Source organism: Atta cephalotes, assembly GCF_000143395.1.
Source record: "Atta cephalotes unplaced genomic scaffold scaffold00022, whole genome shotgun sequence".
NCBI classification, from domain to species: domain Eukaryota; kingdom Metazoa; phylum Arthropoda; class Insecta; order Hymenoptera; family Formicidae; genus Atta; species Atta cephalotes.
Window position 1 is genome coordinate 3613038 of NW_012130086.1, and position 20305 is coordinate 3633342.

At 27.6% G+C, this 20305-nt stretch overlaps 3 protein-coding genes across 3 annotated transcripts; 2 read left to right on the plus strand and 1 right to left on the minus strand.

Moving 5' to 3' along the window:
* The first annotated feature begins 3473 nt into the window (after window positions 1–3473).
* LOC105619616 (odorant receptor 4-like) lies at window positions 3474–9271 on the plus strand. The gene is made up of 6 exons (XM_012201135.1): window positions 3474–3628; window positions 3746–3859; window positions 4287–4377; window positions 4654–4799; window positions 9007–9139; window positions 9218–9271. The coding sequence occupies exons 1-6, from the start codon at window positions 3474–3476 to the stop codon at window positions 9269–9271; spliced, it is 693 nt and encodes a 230-aa protein (XP_012056525.1).
* A 6014-nt stretch (window positions 9272–15285) lies between these two features.
* On the plus strand, window positions 15286–17534 carry LOC105619617. Its single transcript, XM_012201136.1, has 5 exons — window positions 15286–15325; window positions 15493–16039; window positions 16285–16575; window positions 17123–17259; window positions 17374–17534. The coding sequence occupies exons 1-5, from the start codon at window positions 15286–15288 to the stop codon at window positions 17532–17534; spliced, it is 1176 nt and encodes a 391-aa protein (XP_012056526.1).
* A 390-nt stretch (window positions 17535–17924) lies between these two features.
* Window positions 17925–18705, minus strand: LOC105619743 (nucleoside diphosphate kinase 6). Its single transcript, XM_012201262.1, has 3 exons — window positions 18628–18705; window positions 18180–18483; window positions 17925–18088 (listed from the first exon to the last, which is right to left on the minus strand). The coding sequence occupies exons 1-3, from the start codon at window positions 18703–18705 to the stop codon at window positions 17925–17927; spliced, it is 546 nt and encodes a 181-aa protein (XP_012056652.1).
* Window positions 18706–20305: the final 1600 nt, after the last annotated feature.

Below are 20305 nucleotides of genomic sequence, written 5' to 3' on the forward strand. Positions count from 1 at the left end.
GCGCGCGCGCGCGCGCGGTGTGTGTGTGTGTGTGTGTGTGTGTGTGTGTGTGTGTGTGTGTGTCTGTGTATATGTGTATGAAATACGTTAAAATACATTGTGTTAAAAAGAATCAAACTGCACCTGCGCGATTTCCTCTGTCGCACAAGTCCCTTTATGACATATTTCTTTATATAGAAAACAAACATCTGTTACTTTATTGCCACAATCAAATTGTTCGCTTAACCATACATCCCTTCTGGAATAAAGGTGTGTAAATTGTTATTTCGATCCCATAGTAATATTTCTTTTTTTACATTACGTTTAAAATAAATTAAGCAATTCAGTTTAATATATTCAAATTTAAAAAATATAAAAAAAACTTATAGAATATTTAATCGACAAATCGAAGAAAGAGAAGACTCAAAAATTAAATAATTATTATCTATTGTATTTACATACAAACAAATGTTTTCAAAATATTAGATTTCAATATACAATATAATTTCTCTTGAGTTTAGAAAAAAAAAACGATCATATCAAATTTTATTAAAACGACAGTTAAAATATTTGTTGGACCAGCATATTCAATGAGCTGACTGAAATCAATGGAAATGTACAGTAGTTATGCGAAATTTACACGTTTATTATTATGTGAGATATTGCTTTTGTTATACTTGTAATATTTGTTATATTTGTAAGCTAAATGAGCCTATAATAAATTCACTTATCAAGTAAAATAATTTTAAATAGAAAAAAAAGATTAGCTGCCACAGTTAAAAATTAGGTTTAATTCAGTAGCATTATATGGACATCTAACGTGCCTATTTCACAGCTAATTTCCATTAGCTGTGAGGCCTAAATATTATCATTTTAACAGACAAACATTTTGCTATTATGTCGATTGCAGCAAACAGTTTTCTGTATAGCAGACAATTTGGTAGCAAGTACAGTTTCAGCAAATTATATTTAGAGACAATTTTCTTTTACACGGACATATCCGATAACTATGACAACTAACTTTATATTGCTAAATAAATTGATCTGTAACTTTACTATCGCGTTCTTATATTAGCTACAGCAACAAATCCTCTGTATGTATTAGCAAATTTTATAGCTATAGTAGCTAATGTAATTTCAACTAATCAGAATTAGCTGTAGCCAGAAACATTTTTCCTTGCGATCTTCAATAATGGTCATATTCAGCGCATTAGCTTTAACTTTATATTTATTTTGGCCGTTTTTAACATTGAATTGATTGATTAATTTTATTGGAATTGTAAAGAATGTTAATTTTAAAAAAATGTGTAAGTATTGAAAACAATAGTATATTTATAGTAAATTATTAATAAATTAACGGTTGATACATGCAGGATTACTATTTCTCTGAATAGACCAAATTAATTTATGATCGTATACGAAACATACGAAACATAATCATTCATTTACTGAAAACTGACAAATATATTTGCATCACTTTCTGTTGGATAATTAAAAACAAATGCCAATTAAGGTAGGAAAGTTATAAAAGACAGATTAATGTCACATAATGAAGTGAAGACTTTAATACTAACACTACGAGAATGCAGAACGTTTTACTTACAAGTAGATGTAATATATTTAATAAGCTTTGTAATATTTTTTACATCCGTAACACTTTTCACAGTTTCTTTTATTTCACCGGTAATAATTTCACATATAACTCGTATCACTCACTTCTGAGACACAGTTCGACCGATATTCCCCAAAGAACGCATCCTATGAGTGCACGCACGAGAATGAAATACATAAAACAACGTTGCTGGAATCGAGTGAGTTGCGCTTGCGTAGACTTCGACAAAGACATCACCTTATGTATTTATAGTGTAAAATAAACAGCTGCTGAATTCTATTCAACATCAAATCGATCGTCTTTTTCTCCCAGCAAAATTGTCAAAGTATCGTATGTGTGATCCCACAACAGTATTTTATATTACGTACTAAATTAAACTATAGTGTTACATATTATATTACGCTATTTAGAATTTAACATAAAAAAAATTTCAAAATATGCAATTGTTTGAGAGGAAGGGATACGCAAGACTTTAATGTTTCTTTCGCAATCAGATGTATCTCAATGCTTAACGAGAGATGATTTTTATTGAGACCCAGTATTTTAGCCTCAATCGAATTCTTTTGCTCGCCATTGGCTTATGGCCTTATAAGCAATCAAAACTCATTCAATTACAATTAATTTTATTCTTTGGTATTTTGACGAGCTGCATTATAGTTCAGGTATAAAAAAATTTTTAATTGTCTCTTATTACGTAATAAATTACTATACATTTAAAATTAATTATTTAATATCAATTTAATATTTAATATTATATATGTAATATTGTATTATATTATTTTACATATATAATTTTAATTGCATTTTAATTACAAAATTATTATGCATTAAAAGCAACTGATTATTTTAGACTTACATTAATCAAATTGTTATTCAAATATATAAATATTCAAATAATTAAATCGATATTCAAATAAAGGATCAATTTTATTAATAAGAATATTTGAATAAATTTATTGATTATAGCTTATGACATTTTTGACTGCAGAATATACACTTAATTTTGTCATTAAGATTTTTTCTTACATATCATTTTTAATTTTATTTATAATTAAATATAATTCGTTTTGGATTAACACTCGCACTGTAAGTTAGATTTTTACTCATCCATTATAAATATATAGAATATTTCCCACATTTTACTGGAGAAAACAACATAAAATATTATTAATATAATAGATCAGGTATTTACTGGAGCAACTACAACATATCTATAATGAAATAAAAGATGAAAATGAAATTGCTATCATAGAAAAGTATGGACTGAACGCGAAACATTATACAATTAGAATTATACGTAAGATAAAATTTAATGATTTTCTTTATGTCGTGTTAATAAAAAATAGATTACAATATCATATAAAAATTAAATAATAGATCTTTACTGCTTTGTATATTAAACGTCGTATTTTTATCAAAATATAAAATATAATTAAAAATATATATAATTACTTTGTTTTATTATTATTAAACAGACAAGTAAAAAATATTAAAGAAGCATAAGCATGCAATTTTGTGCTAGAATATTCGACATTTAAAAGATAATTAAATATAAAATATACAAAAAAATTGATTGATCTTCCAAACAATTTAAAATATTAATAATTTACATAAAAAATATTTTTCTGAAATATTATTACTTTCTCATCTATTTCTTTATTATTTTTTTATTATTTTAACATATTTCCAATCATTATATCAAAACGCGATATTTTGCATTATTATTCTTTTGCATACAGCAAAATATGACTACTTTTTTTAAATATGCTCAGAAATTACATTGTGCTGTGCATTAGCTATTATTTTTGTGCCAATGTGGCCATGCATTCTCGATATCGTTATGCCCATGAATGAATCTCGACCACATCCTCTAATTCCTATCATGACTGAATACTTCGTCAATCAAGAAAAGTATTTTTATCTAATTTTGCTACACATAGACGTAGCTACTTGTATAGGGGCAATTGCATATATAGCAACGGGAACGATGCTCATAGGATATCTCAAACACGCTTGTGGAATGTTTAAGATTGCCAGGTAAGCAAAAGAACATATAAAATATCCAAATAGACATCTGTTTTATAAGTAGAATATTATTTCTCATCTAATAAATCTAGAAAGACTTTACAGGTATAGCAAAATTATTATTTATAGCTACCGTATTGAACAAGCAATGATGAACAAAATTTTAAAAAAAAACGTGAAAAATGAAATTACAATTTATAAGGCAATGATTCATGCTGTCGATATCCATCGTAAAGCTATGAAGTTAGTACTTACACAAAAATACATGTAATACATAAATACATGTTATATATGTATATAAATTTATCAGTATTATTAAAATAAAATGTTTTAATAGCAGTAGTTTTAATAACAATAAGCTTTTATAATTACCTTTATAGTAATTATATGATACTATATATCTTTTATATGATATTATATATCTTTATAGTAATTATATGATACTATATATATCACTTTCTTTATCATAATTACAATAAATCATAATTACAATAATTACAATAATTATAATAAATTGCATAGATTAAATATATGTGTTTTGCAATATATATTGCAATAATAAGATAGCATTAAAAAACTAAATAATGATATTTAATAATATTTCAAAAAATGTTAAATTACAATATACTTTTAGTCTTCGATATATAATAGTAATACTTTTTTTTTAAAGATATGCTGAATTTTTAATATCCAACTTTGAAGGATCATTCTTGTTTTTAATCACAGTTAGTGTATGTTGCTTGAGTTTAAACTTATTCCGAGTAAGTCTTATCATATCATCTTTGTATAACATATATTTTAGATAAATATAAATAATGTAATATTTCGTAATATTTTCATGAAAATAATTTAATAAAAATAAAAAATACATATATAATAATATAAAAGAAAGATTAAAAAGTAATTAAAAAGTTTAACATTTAAGAAAGAATTAAAACTTAATTCTAAAATTATTAAAAAAACAAGAAAAATACATATATATTTTATTTTCTAATTTTCTTACAAATTATTTAAAACATTTAAGAATGATGTTTCAGATTTTTCAAAGTATAACATTTGGCAACAGCAAAGAAGAATTTTTATTACACTTTACGATTGCAGGTGTTATTCTTTTATACATGTTCTTAGCTAACTATGCTGGACAAGAAATCACGGATCACAATAATCATGTCTTTTCCACTGCGTAAGAAATTTTTTATACATGTATAGTATTCTTTCTACTATAGAATAACTTCGGCAAATAAGCCGCACTTACGGGATTTACGCAGCAAGTCAGAAAAAAAGAAGGAGTGGGGGGTAATTTTCCCGCAACTGCTCTGTTACATGCCTTTATGCTATATTAATATTGTGTTATAATTTCAGTTTCTTACTGTTAATATTAATGAAATTATTGTGATTTGAATCGATTTATCTTATAATATATAATAAGCGTCACTATAATAAGCGTCATCAACACATTACATGAAATATGTACCTCATGTAATAATACTTGTAATATATGTAGGAAGATTGTAATTATTATCTGTTATTTCATATATATATTTATCATTCTTATTCCTTAATAAAACTTTGTAAACATAATTTATAAGTTATTGTGTTATTTTATGTCTCATTAATAAGCATTAAAAAGTAAAAGATTTTTCATGCATGAATATGTATACTCGTAAATATGTATAAATAACTACATAAATATGCATAAATATATATAATTACATATAAAATATGTCCATATATGTTCATATATTCCTCTTTCTTTTGAAAAATTACTTTTCTGTGTAATGGAAATAATAATAGTAACGTGAAAACATAAAAAGTAATTAAAGGAATAATTTTCTCATTGTTCGTTTTAGAAAAAAACATGTTTGGAAAAATGTAAAAAAAATTGCTCATACACAATTATGCATAATTTTATATATAATTATATATAATTATAAGTAATTATTTTACATTTCTTCAAACTTAATTTTTGTTTTAAACAAATAGTGTGAAAATTATTTTTTTAATTATTTTTAATATTCTCACATTACTATTATTATTTCTATTACACTAAAAAGTTTTATAAAAGAAATGGGAACATATGAACATATTTCATATACACAATATGTTTGAAAAGTTCCCGGACTTTTTTTTTTATGAGACAAATCGTCTTATCTAACGACCAATGTTAGAAATAGTTTCTGCAAAACATGTGCAAGTTATATTAATATTGATTGAATACTTGGCAAATGAGGACGTGTTTTGATTTATGTATTTAAGTGTGCCATTCAAGTTTTACGATGGAGCAACGAGTGTGAATCAAGTTTTGTTTCAAACTTGGCAAAATTGCAACGGAAATTCAACGACATGATGAAAACAGTGTTCGAAGAGGATGTATCGTCATGCACAGTAACATTCGATTTAAACGTTTTAAGAAAGGCCGGTAGTCTCACTGGAGACGCGAGAAGTGGTCAACCGTCAACGGTTCGAAACGAATTGTGAAAGCTGTGCGTTCTTTACTAACCGAGGACCCTCGTCTGACACTTCGTGCGATATCTGAATAATTAAAAATCGATAAAAATATTGTTTCTACCATCATTCATGGGGATTGGAACCGTAGAAAAATTTGTGCGCTCTTTGTTCTACATTTTTTAATTCCACAACAGAAAGAAATGCGTGTGAATTGTTGTCGTGACTTTGTTAAAACGGCAGACAAGGATCCAGGTTTCACAAAAATTATCATTATGTGACGAGACATGGTGTTTCATGTTTACGATCTGTAAACAAAGAGACAGCCGTCTACATGGATAACTTTTAATGAAACAAGACTAACGAAAGTTCGCCAACAAAAATAAAAAATGAAGACAATGTTCATCATTTCACATTTTTTAATTCTGCAGGATTGATTTATCATGAATTTGTGCCACCTGGCCAAATCATTAATTCGATATTTTATTTAGAGATTTTGAAATGCTTTCTGAAATGAATAAGACGTATATTTTATTTAATATCAGACAATATTTTATCGCCTCTGGGAATTGGATACTTCTTCACACGCGCCAGTTCATTCTGCCTTAATTGTCGCAGTTTTTGACCAAACATCAGATCAGTGATAAATCACCCTCCGTATTCTCCCTATCTCGCACCGGCAGAATTCTTTTTGTTCCCCAAAATAAAAAGACAGTTTTTGCCTTTAAAAAGACAATTTTTTGAGAATATACCAATCATTCAAGCGAACGTAACACGTAAGCTAAAGGCGGTTCCGAAAGAGAACTATTACAGTTTCCAATCTATTACATGAGCTGAAAAGTCCCGGGATTTTTCAATACGTGGCGCCATTAGAAAATGAACATGATTCATTTCGTTTGAGAGGGTCATCAGTCACTAGTTTATGTATGAAGTTTCATGACATTTCATTCATTCGTTTACAAGCTACAGTCATTTAAGTGGCGTTACTTTCGCCTTCGTTCTATACCATCACGATAACGCACCGTCACACACGTCCTTGAAAGCGATGGCCAAATTGGACCAATTACGATTCAAATTGGTTGCTCACCCACCGTATTCTCCAGACTTGGCCCCCAGCGACTATTATCTGTTCCCAAACTTCAAGCGGTGGTTCCAGGGAAAGAGAATCACATCGAATGAGGAAGTCATCGCGGAAACCGAGGCGTATTTCGAAGGCTTGGACGTTTCGTACTACAGAAAGGGCATTGAAATGTTGGAAAATCGCTATACCAAGTGTATCGTCCTCGAAGGCAACTATATTGAGGAATAAATATAACTTTGCCCAAAAACCGCTTGTTTTCATTAAAAATCCCATAAAATGGGACTTTTCAGCCCATGTAGTATACTATTATAGTTTCCAATCGATAGTTTAGAATCCAAAATATTGAAAGAGGAGATTATGTAGAAGCCTAAATAAAAGAAAAGATGAAACCTTAAATCTTTGATTTTAACTTCAGTCCGGGAACTTTTCAGACATACTGTGTACAGTAATTCCGGTATATACGTCGAACCTACCAAAAACTTAATTTATTAAATATTATTTACTATGTTTCAAGTAAATAAACGATATCAGTAAAAACTTTGTTTACTATTATGAAATTATAATATTATTAAATTGTTTACTATTATGAAAAAAAAATTAGAAATCCGAAATATTTATATTTCGTATTAAAAAATGAACTTTTATAAATCCTTGCATTTTTGCCATATATCCCATGGGATATATAGCTACTCATAGAGAGAAGGGGGCTATATACGGTTCATGAAAAATTTACAAATAATATATAAATATATAAATAAGATATAAATAATATATAAATAAGACGTAAAATGACACAATAATAACTTATAAAATGCATTTATAAGTTTTATTAAGGAATAAGAATGATAAATATGTATACAAAATAATAAATAATTATAATCTTCCACATGTATTACAAATATTATGACATGAGATACATATTTCATGTTTATTGCATTGAATTCAATCTGCGCACTTTGTATGCTTTGGGCATAAATCCCACCCGCTAAAAATATTGTATATCTCAAACAGGTGCGATATACAAGACAAATAAATAAATAAAAAATACAAGAGCAAAGTACTTGTATTTTGTTATACATGCTTTATTATCCTCTACACTCATGTGTTCATTACGAAATAACCACTAAATTTTTTGCACGTGCTACAGTAATCATTTTATGTTGATTATAATTTATGATGGCGCTACTTAATATAGTGACAAATCTATTCAATTCACAATAATTTCATTAATATTAACAATAAGAAATTGGAATCATAATACAATACTAATATAACATAAAGGCATACAACAAAGTAGTCACGGGAAAATTACCCTCGCTCCTTCTATTTTTTCTGACTTCTGCGGCGTATTTGCCGAAGTTACCCTATGATTATAAACATGTTTATGAATATTATATATTTATACATATTTATACATATTTATGAACGAAAAATTTTTTACTGGGTATTTGTTTGATTATTTGTAAATTTTTCATACGCCATACATACCCTCCTCCCTCCCCTATATATGGCTATGAGTAGTATCCCCCCCCTTGCAAAAATGCAAGAATTTTAAAAAGTTTTTTTTAATACGAAAAATAAGTATTTCAAATTTCTAATAATTTTTTCATAGTAGTAGACAGTATAAAATTTGTTATTGATATAGTTCATTCATCTTAAAAATAATAAATAATACTTCATTAAGTTTAATTAAGTTAATTAAGTTAAATTAAGTTTTTGTTGTAGGTGTGGCGTATCGGAATTACCCTATGCAAAGTGTATGTATGCGTATGCGCATATGTACATTTATTAATTTTTTTACATATTATATATTTAAATTATTAATTATCTGTAGTTATATATTATATATTTATATTTTCCATAGGTATAACATCCGTTGGTATACAGCGCCGTTATCCATACAGAAACTAATATTATTTTTATTACAAAGGGGTAGCAAAACTTTCAGTTTAAACGTCGGCGGATTATTTCAAGCATCCTTAAAATGCTTCGCTTCGGTAAAAACATATTACATATTAGAATATATACAATGTAACACACGTATAAACAAAATAAAAGAAAGTATATTGTTGCAGTTAACAAGTACATCGATATCTTACTTCACTGTCATATATTCTACACAGCAATGATGTGAAAATACATCATCTATGTAGTTAAATAGTATATAAAAATTAAATAGGTAAGTAAAGGCAAATGTCTGATTTTACTGTCTCTATTATTTGTTCAATAAAATAAAGAAAATATATAATATTTTTTCTTTAAATCGTAATGCTGCTTATATAACAGAGGAAATAATTAGTTAATTTACATACATGTAGAATAGATTGTATTCGACATGATATCAACTAATGATGAGGTATTTTTCGCATATAAACATAAGGCACACAAATAGAATTCACAGAAAATAAATAAAAATATGTAATGAATAAATAAGAATGTTAATAAAAATCTTTACTTTTTTCATATATGTATAAAAAGCAATGAAATATCAAAGATTGCTGATTGAATAAATAACTCGAATAAATAACATTATATCTGGATATAATATTTGCGATGATATTATTAAATAAAGAAAAATATTATTAGAAATAAATGAATTCTAAGAAATGAATGAAATCACGAGATACCTAATAGATAGATAATGTTTTTGATATATTATGGTCCAAATATATAATAAATATTTCATTTTTTGTTTTTTAAGCAAAGTTAGTATTATATTATATAATTAGAAATTGTTGTATTGTACACTTTATTTGTGATATTTTCAGTAGTTGATATGTTAACATCTCAAATCAACGGTCAGTTATTTTCAACAAATAAACATATCCAACGAGAGCACGAAATAAAATGAAGCATAATAAAAGTACAGGTAAAAGAAAAAGTGACTGTGCTTACGCGAACTTCGATTTCAAAGTCATCTCGTAAAAGATTTTTCTGTGAGAAATAAACATCCATTAAATTTTCTTCAACGTCAAATTAATCGCTTAATCACTAACCTCTTCCCGAGCGAATATATTAAATTGTATGCGGTCTATTTATAATTTCATTTGCTACACACTTTATGCACTTTATGCATTTTGTAATAAGTTATACAATTAAAATTTAGATAACATTAAAATTTAGATGAACAGAAAGAAATTTAATCGATTGAAAAAAAAAATGTGCAGAACTTTCCGGCATTTCACAATTAGATGCATGTTGATTTAACGAGAGATGAAACATTCAGCACTTTAGTCTAAACCGAATTCTTCTGCTTATGGATTGACTTATAAACAATCAAAATTCGTTTTATTTCAGCAGCTCTTATTTTTTGATATTCTAACGAGCTTTGTACTTCTGATATGTTAATACTTTTTATTGTATTATATTAAACAAACTGTGCTTAGCATATTTAACATTTTTTTATTAAATATATGATTATATTATATATTATATTTATAATATATATTATATATTATATTTGATTGTAAAAGATATAGTAAAAGATATAGTAAAAGATACAAATAATTATATTAAAAAATTTGATTTTTTATAATTATAATTATTTTTATTGATATATTAATATATCATAATATATTTAAAAATATCTTATTTTTAAATCCTTTCTATCTTATTTTTAAAATTCTTTTTAATCCAACTTTATTGTTCATTATAGCTTATAAAATTTTTGATTGTAGAATGCACATCCGATTTTGTTATTACAATATTCTCTTTCATATTATTTTACGTTGTATTTATAATTAAATACAATTCATTTTGGATTAATAATCAAACCGTAAGTTAGTAGATTTTTATTGCATGCGTTTAAATAGACAATCCGCTACAAATGAATACCTTTTCTATACACAGAGTGTCTGGAAATAATCGCCAAATATTTCATGGGCAGGTAGAGCGGACTAAAGTACCGAGTCGAAAAGTCCTCTACCATTTTGTAAATTTCCCCAATAGTTAACGAGATATTAATCCTTAAAGATAGCCGAATACTACTGTAAAGTGTACGCCTACTGATCGTTTGGCCGTAGGGAGCAGGGATAACCTGGCAAGCGCGCTGTCCGAGCTATGGTGGCTTGCGGTGGAGTGCACGGCGCGCGGCGCTTGCCAGCCAATCCCCAACTCCCAAGATCCCCGCCAAGATCGGTAGGCGTATACACTTCGCAATAGTATTTGGCTATTTTCAAGGATTAATATCTTGTTAACTATTGGGGAAACTTACAAAATAGTAGAGGACTTTTCGATTCAGTTTAGTCCGCCCGCTCTATCTGCCCATGAAATATTTGGCGATTATTTTCAGACACTCTGTATATAATTTTTTTCAAACAACCATTTTTCCATTTCACAACGAGAAGCATTGTAAATAAAATACTATTGACATAATAGATAAGAAATTTATTAGACTTAAGCATGTTTATAATGAGCTAAATGACAAAAATGAAAAGATATGGTCGCAACGCAGAATTTGCGTTATACAGCAAAAATTATATGTAAGAGAGCTATCGATTTTCATCAAATATTATAAAAAAATTTATTTAAATTAGTAGCAAAGATTAATAAATAATTATTATACTAATTTATATAAAGATATATCTTTATTTTATTTTATCAAAATAGAACATTTAAAAAAATAATTGAAAATAGATATATAAATATATAATTATACTTCCTTAAAAACGTATTTTATTTATCAAAATTAGAAAAAAATTAATGACAAAAAACTTAAGATAACTATACAATTATTTTCCTGCAAAAATATCTTGCAGCACAAACTTAGTAAATTTGAAATGTATAGCAAATCGATACTTAAAAAACCAATTATTCATATGACTACTTTTTTCTTTAGTGATCACAATCGTTGCTTTATCTGTTGCTATTTTTATGTTAATGTGGCCATGCATTTTCGACATTATTAAACCCAAGAGTGAGTCTCGATCACATCACTTGAAATTGATGATAAAATATTTTATCGATCAAGAAAAATATTTCTATTTATCTTTAATACACATGAATGTAGTTTTTTGTATAGGAGCAATTGCAATGATAGCAATAGGAACGATGCTCATAGGATATCTTAAATATACTTGCAGTATGTTTGAAATTGCTAGGTAAGAAAATAAATATAAGAGTACAAAAACTAATGTTTGGAAATAAAATTATATTGATATATCAAATAAATTTAAGAAAATTATAATTTTAATAAACATATATTATGCACAATTATTGATTGAGCGAGTAATGACAATTAATAATTTACAAAAAAAATTCGAGAAAAAGACTATGATTTATAAAGAGATAATTTATGTCATGGACGTACATCGTAAAGTAATAAAGTTGGTATTTATTTGATAATGATAAGATTTCAAGACAAATAATTGGTGCGCAATTTGCATCAATTTGAAAATGTATAAATTCATGCAAAAATATTATTAGACACTAATTCATTTATTTATATTATTCTGAACATATTAATTTTCATTTATTGTTTATTTGATAATGCCCACATACATGCACAATAATATGTAACAATATTTTCTTATATTTGAAGGTTGTGAAATCTTTCATATCTTGTTTTGAGGGATCCTTCTTTTCGTTAAGCGGTTGGCGTGCTTAACTCAAGTCTCAATCTCTGTCAAGTGAGTTTTTGCTCATTCTTGGATCTACGTAAATAATAATATATTATAATATTCGGATTCAATATCAATTAATTTGTAAAAACCGAATTTACATGATATTTTTATATAAACCTAATTACTCGGCCGACTTTTATTGCATGTAATTAAAAAAATTATTGTACGACATTTTCTTATTAGCATCTTGTCAACTACACTTTAAATTTCTTGCAATGAAATCTCATTCCAAGAAAGTGAAAATACAATCACCCTTGAAAAAAAATGAAAATATTTCACTTCTTGAAAAAAAAAGTTACAATTTTCATTCCTTTTAAAATGAATTTTCCTTTTAAAGGAATAAAATCTCACTTTACAAAATGTAAGATATGTTTTATCATGAATGATTTATCATGATTGAAATGAAAATTCACTCTAAAAAAAAGTAAAAATTGTCACTCTTTTTCAAGAAATGAAGGGTGATTGTTTTCACTTTCTTGGAGTGAGATTTCACTGTCCATCAGAAATTTAGAATGTAATTTACATTAGAATGTTACTAAAACAAATGTGTATTGATATTTCATTGCTATTTTAGATTTTTTTTATTATAGACTATATAAGTTGTAAACGACAAGGAAGAAACCATATTGCACTTCATAATTGTAATTATCACTCTTTTATACATGTTTTTAGCGAACTATACTGGACAAGAAATTACGGATCATAATAATCACATATTTTTATCACCGCGTAAGAAACATTATTTAATATGTAATAATTGTTGCTAGTAAAAAGAAATATATCTTTTCTACATTTCTCGAGTTATCCATTAATTATCCGATCATTTGTTCATAATGTTCATTGATATATAGCATCATTATACATACAGAAAATGATATTATTTCTATTACAAATAGGCAATAAAGCTTTCGACCTGCGTATCGGCGGATTGTTTGTAGCATCTCTAAATTGCTTTGCATCAGTAAGAAATGTATTAGTTATTATAAAATATATAAAATATATCATGTGAGATATGTAACATATAAAACAAAGTATAATTCACATTACAGCTAATAAGTGCAGCGATATCTTACTGTTCAATATTCCACACGACAATAAAAATGTACAATATAATATTATATTAAAATGAAATAGATAAGTAAAAATAAATGCCCGAATTTATCGCATTTTAATTGTTTAATAAATAAGATTATGTAACGCTTTCGTTTCTTTTCAAATCACTATAATATTGTAAACACAAAAAAAGACAGTTAACTTTTGGGTATTAGAATCAATTATATTTCATCAAAAGTTGCTTTATAAAATTATTCATAATCAATTATATTTCATAAAAAGTTACTTTATAAAATTATACATATTATTTATAGATATTATTCATTTTAATTAAAATATTAAAACTGCAAAATAATATTATTAATGTAATTCTATTCATACATATGAATATTAATTATTGTAATTCTATTTATACATATGGATATATTTTGCAGTTTTTTTATGCAAGATAAATAACACATATAATAATAGCATTAATTCTATCTACCTACTCATTCAGTCTATAGTATTATTATGATGTCAATCTCGTCCGTAAAATTTAAATTAAAAATACCTAATAAATAGTACAACATTTGTCACCCATATAAAAAGATCAATAAATATTATTATTTATTGTAATCCTTTTTTTTTAATACTTACATTTATAAATAATAAAAGTGCGAAAAATACTAAAAATTTGTTCATTTTTTATTTATTTCTAGAAATAAACTATTCTTTGAGAAAATCGCAGATTAAAGTTCTTAAATTTTATTTAATATGTGACAAAAGTATATCTAAATAGATATTAAAATTATAATATTTTTAAATAGTTTTATTTTTTTTAAATAAAATAAAAAGTTATCTTTATAGTTTATTTAAAATTTTATATATCATTTATTATTAGAATAACTTTTCTGTAGATGTTTTCATTATTAAATTATTTTTAATCAGTTTTATTTCACTTTAATTCAATTTTAAAAAATTCATATCAAATTGTACCAGTTGTCGGTATTACTGTTATTATTATGTACTACGTATATTGTACTATTGTTATCGTCGTATTGTTATAATAATTACAATAATTGCATTTTTTTATTATACAAAATCTCGTATAAAAATAATATGTATTGATGATTTAAGTTTAAGTAAAAAGAAAAAAATAAAATTTACAAAGTAAAAAATTAGCTGAAAAGTAGACATCCCTCCATAACCATCCGTCGATAAAAATATTTCCTGACCGACCTACAATGAATTGTTTTACGCTTGATGTTGGCAATACTATATTTTGACAGATTAGGGGTTATACGCAGCTATCATCCGATACGTAAACAAAATTGTTTATGTGGTAACGGCCGGAAAACGACGTATGCGTAAAACGAAAATTATGCGGTAAAGAGACATCAATTGTATGTTTTGAAACCGGTGCCTTTTTCCGAAATGTAAATTATAAATGTAGCAGAGTGATAATATACCGTTCTTGTTTCAAGAAAATGAAAGTAACAACATTGAAGGGCATTTTTCCAGACCCTAGTAAGTAATATATCTTTAATTCAACGATTGTTTAGAAGCTCGAAAGAATAGATTTTATCTCATAACATACGAATAAAATGTTTGAAATAGAAAGAAATAATTGAATAAATTTGGGTGCACACGAGAAATAATTAATAATGTTGAATTTTTTGTTTGTTGAATATTAGAACCAGTGAGAAGGAAGAATTTTATTCAAGAAAATGTGAAAAACCTGCGGCGAATGGAACAATGCTTCCAAGCGAATAAAGAGCTGGAAGAATTAGAAAAGTTACAATTACACAAGCATCAAAGGAGTACAGACAAGTACCAGAATGTATCTGCAAAGGTGATCACTACCTTCCGAGACAAGAAGAAACATGAGAACTATTTTAATGTTGAGGGAGTGTCAAATGACAAAGTGGAAATTGATGAACAAGCTCAGAATAGGATCAATGTATTTGAGTATGATAAAAAGCATGCTGTTTCTACCAAAAAGATTATTGGACCAGGAATGAATAATAATGTGTCGAGCAAACAAAAGAGAACTGGTAAACATAACAGTCAGCAGAGATTGCAACCAAAGGTTTCACCTGAATCAAATGTATTGCATAAATCTGACAGTGCAAATGGTTTAGAATGTTTGGATGCACAAAGCACTGTTAAGTACAGAAGTCAGGGAATTCAGACTTTAGATATAGATCAATTGGAAAGTATATACTCTGAAGGTGTTATTCGGTAAATGTATTTGAAACCTATTATGTAAAGTTCAATTTTAAATTGATAATAATATTAGATTAGAATAGAATTAATTAAAGAAAGATCTTGGAAACATATATATTATAATTTTCAATACATTTAATTCATTTTATCTGTAATTGATTAATTTTCTAATTTAATTACTAATTTATTAATAAAAGAATTAATAATGTTAGCAAGCGAGATTTTATCTAGAGACCGTTTTTCTAATTTTTTTTCAACAGATATCCATCAAAGAAGGTTATAAAGCACAAAATAGCAAACAATGGTGATTTAAATAAACAAGAAGAGAAAAATTTGAGGAAACAATCTGATTCACCTGCAGACAGAGGTGATATGCATGATTCGGAAAATTTACAGAAAACTGACTTACGAAATTCCATGTCGCCGGCATCTAAAGAGGAAATCAATTTTATCAAATTAAATAAAGAACGTACCTCTGTTGCCAATAAACTGATGACACAACTTAACAATGGTGTACCACCTCCGAATTACCGCAAGGGAGTTTTGCCTAAGTAGGAAATTGCGACTATTTTTCTTCTCTAATTTTCCTTGATGTTATATTAAGCTTGTATTTAATTTAGATCCTCACACTGTAAATTTCATTTTATCTTTCTTTTGCATAAAGAGCAATAAAGATATAATGACAGCGTCTAAATAAAATACAACCTAATTTCTTTCTTTGTATTATTTTTTCTATTCAATTTTTTTACATTGTAGTATACATTTTCTTAAAATATTTTACTTAGATATACTATGAAACTAAAAAAATCTCTCTTCTTATATTGTTCTTATATTATTTTTATATTAGATTTTCTTATATTAGGTATAGTAAAAAAAAATCCATTATTTTTCCATTCAATTTCATGCAAAAATAATGGATTTCTTTTTATTACATCTAATATATTATATATAAATGCGATTATAAGAAAAATAAAATGTAGGAAATATACAATGCGATGTACTAATAATAGAAAATTATATAATTGATTATGATGTAAATATTAAATCAGAAAATGAAATTAACTTATTTTTCTTTTTTCTAATAATTTTTTTAAATAGATATCTTCGAGATAGAAAGGAAGCACAAGAAAAGGAACAAAAGGCTAAAGCGAAAACACTGCATTCTGATTGTCCGGAGGGTCACGTGCCTTTACCTGATCATGAACGTAAGGAGACGTTACGATTATTAAAAAAAAGTGTGTATCTGTGGTATAATAAAATTTATACAATAATCATAAATTATTTGCTTCAAATGTTAATATTTAATTATTATATATTCAAATTCACTGAATTATGTTTTTGGAATGCAGATTATCAGGAGTACGTCAATGAATTAAATATGATGCCTATAAAAACGGATACTCTTAGAGCACAAAGACGCAAGATGGAAATAGAGAAGCAATTGAATAAACTGGAAGAGGGGATCAAAGTATTTTCGCGTCCAAAAGTTTACGTGAAGATAAATGCATAATCACGTTGTTTTGATTAAAATGCAATGTGTATGTAGAAATGTTGAGTATGCGTCCATGTCTTAATCCAAAATATCGTATATTTCTCGTCTAACTCATCTAACTGAACTAGTCAATTTTACACACACGCGCGCGCGCACGCACACACGCGTACACACACACACACACACACACACACACACACACACACACACACACGAAAGATTGACTAGCTCGATCAATTGACATCTAGCATTAAAAAAATTCTACAAACCCAGAAAAAAATACAATAAATACTATTTTCATACAAGCACAGTTTGAATTTTGCTAGCAATTGTGTAGATAGGAATATATCATTTATTAAAAATAATAAATAATAAATATTTTATTTAATATGTTAATGTTGTACATCATTATTTTGTGTCTTGTTCAGTCTTGTCAATGGTGTGCACAAAGGACATTGGATCGAAATGTAATTTTCCCAAGTTATAAAATATTTCCTCACTGCTGTACCACTTGTTTATGTTAAAGTCTTTAAAGAATATCATTATTTCTCTTTTTGCGGATTCAGTCGAATCTAAAGTGAATAACATTACTGTCTCTTTTTTTATCAATACAATTTTTTATTAATGCATTCTGTTGAAATGTGCGATATTATGACTGATTACCAGATCCGTGCGTGGCATTTCTAGTATCCGAGAGACCAAACATCCCTCTGATAGTATCTTGTGCATTATATTGCGCTTGATAAACTTTTGTAGGACCCATCAGCTGACGCCACTTTGCGATAGCGTCGTGATGCGCCAGAATGTAAATGTCTGATGGACCGCTGCACATGAAAGTTAAGAGACGATTGTAGAAAAATTTATCCTTGTGCTCCTTGTAAAATAATTCGGCTTCCTCGTGAGATATCGTCGTTCTGCGCGATCTGACAACTTTGAAATTATTGTCAATTATTAAATCGCGAATTTTCTGAAAAATCAGTACGAACTTTAGTCATTAAATTTTCCAAATTTCATTCCCTCGACGTTACTCGCGGAATTGTATTGTTCCTTCAGTTATCCTTCGAAGCCTAACCTGCATTCTCACTCAGTGAAAGTGAGGTTAGATTCATACCTGAAGAACGAACGGGGATTTAACGACGTGCGGCTTGAGTATCGCCAGTGTCAACTGGAGATAATTTGTTGACTGCATATCAACATCCTCTGACTCATCTACGAATTAAAGAAGCTATATGGCATCGACAATTACCGCTCGTGCGTCAGATATGAAAACGCAAACATCACCACGTGTATCTCACTGTTTCACCGGTTTCATGGCTTCGCGCGTCGCGCTCATTCATATTCATAATCAGAGCGCAGATGTCCGATTGTCTGACTGCAGTGATGACTTCTACTACTAATTTTCACACAAATATCGATCTTCTTTTATAATATTCATATTTATACAAGCTAATATTTATACATTTTTTTGATATTATACTAATAAAAATGGTAGATTTCTTTTGCAATACAGCATATTTATTAATTCATTTTATTCAGTCCATTTATTAAAAAATAGGGCTTCAGCTCTTTCATTGATTCTCGATTGTCATTGATAATTTGTATTGTAGATCGAATCATTTATTGCCGTATATCGTCCCACTATTAATTTTTTTTATAACTCAGAAAGAACATAAAATCATAATAAGATCGAGTTGATACTAATTAAGTAGAAATCATTTTAGGAAAAATTATAATGATATCAATCGTACACTTTTGATGATTTTATGCGAAGTTAAGAATTTTAAATTTTGATTTTTTAGTTGAAAAATCATTAAAAAATTTTGATTTTATCATGTGAAGAATTCATCACAAAATCATTATCAAAAGTGTAAGCGAATGACATCATTCTAATTGTTTTTAAAATGACTTCTATCTTTGATCTTATTATGATTTTGTGTTCTTCCTAGGAACTCAAATATCATACAATACATATTAATTCTCCGCAATTGACGATTTATTGAACTCTCATTCAAAATTCTATTCTTTTTGTTGCATCTGTATATTTGAATTATTGTTACTAAAATAAACTTAGTATTCATTTTTTTTAGAGTCATTTCAATTCCTTGAAATTAATTAATGTCTTTTAGTCAACATAAATTAATAAATAAGCCGCATCGAGCCAACGTTAATAATTATATTTATCAGATTTTGACGTCAACTTTATGTGCTCTAAATGATTGTGTAGTTTGTCAAGTCTTTCTTATTATTAATTAGATCAATTGTAAATTTTCAGTTGCGCGAAGCAAAAGTTCAGATAAAACATTGAACTATAATGAAAACGTGGATTATAAATCTATTTATGACTATTTGATAGCTTTGTGATAGCTTTGCGTATCATCATACTTAGACATCGTTAATTCGATGAAGACACTGAGACGACTGCAAGTACACGGATACGCGAATACGTACATTTGAGTGCGCTCGCGCAAGTAAAACGAAGTAAAGCGGAAAGAAACGAGAGACCATAAAGTAAGTAGAATGGGAAACAATACGCGATGCCATCGAGTTGCCAGTAGAAGCCAGCTAGCTACTATTCCCTTTTCCCCGGTCTTCTCGCACCCCCTGCAACCCTTCAACCCGTCAGACGTATCCGCAATGGTCGATTCTGCCTCCTTTACTCTCCTGTTGCTCATCCCGTTGTTATACGTTTCTCCGCCCCGCTTGCGTCTTCCTGTCTCTTTCTCTCCTTTCCGTTCACTGGTATCCTCGGTGATACCAGGAGAGAGCTATTCCAAGTACAATGGCTGACT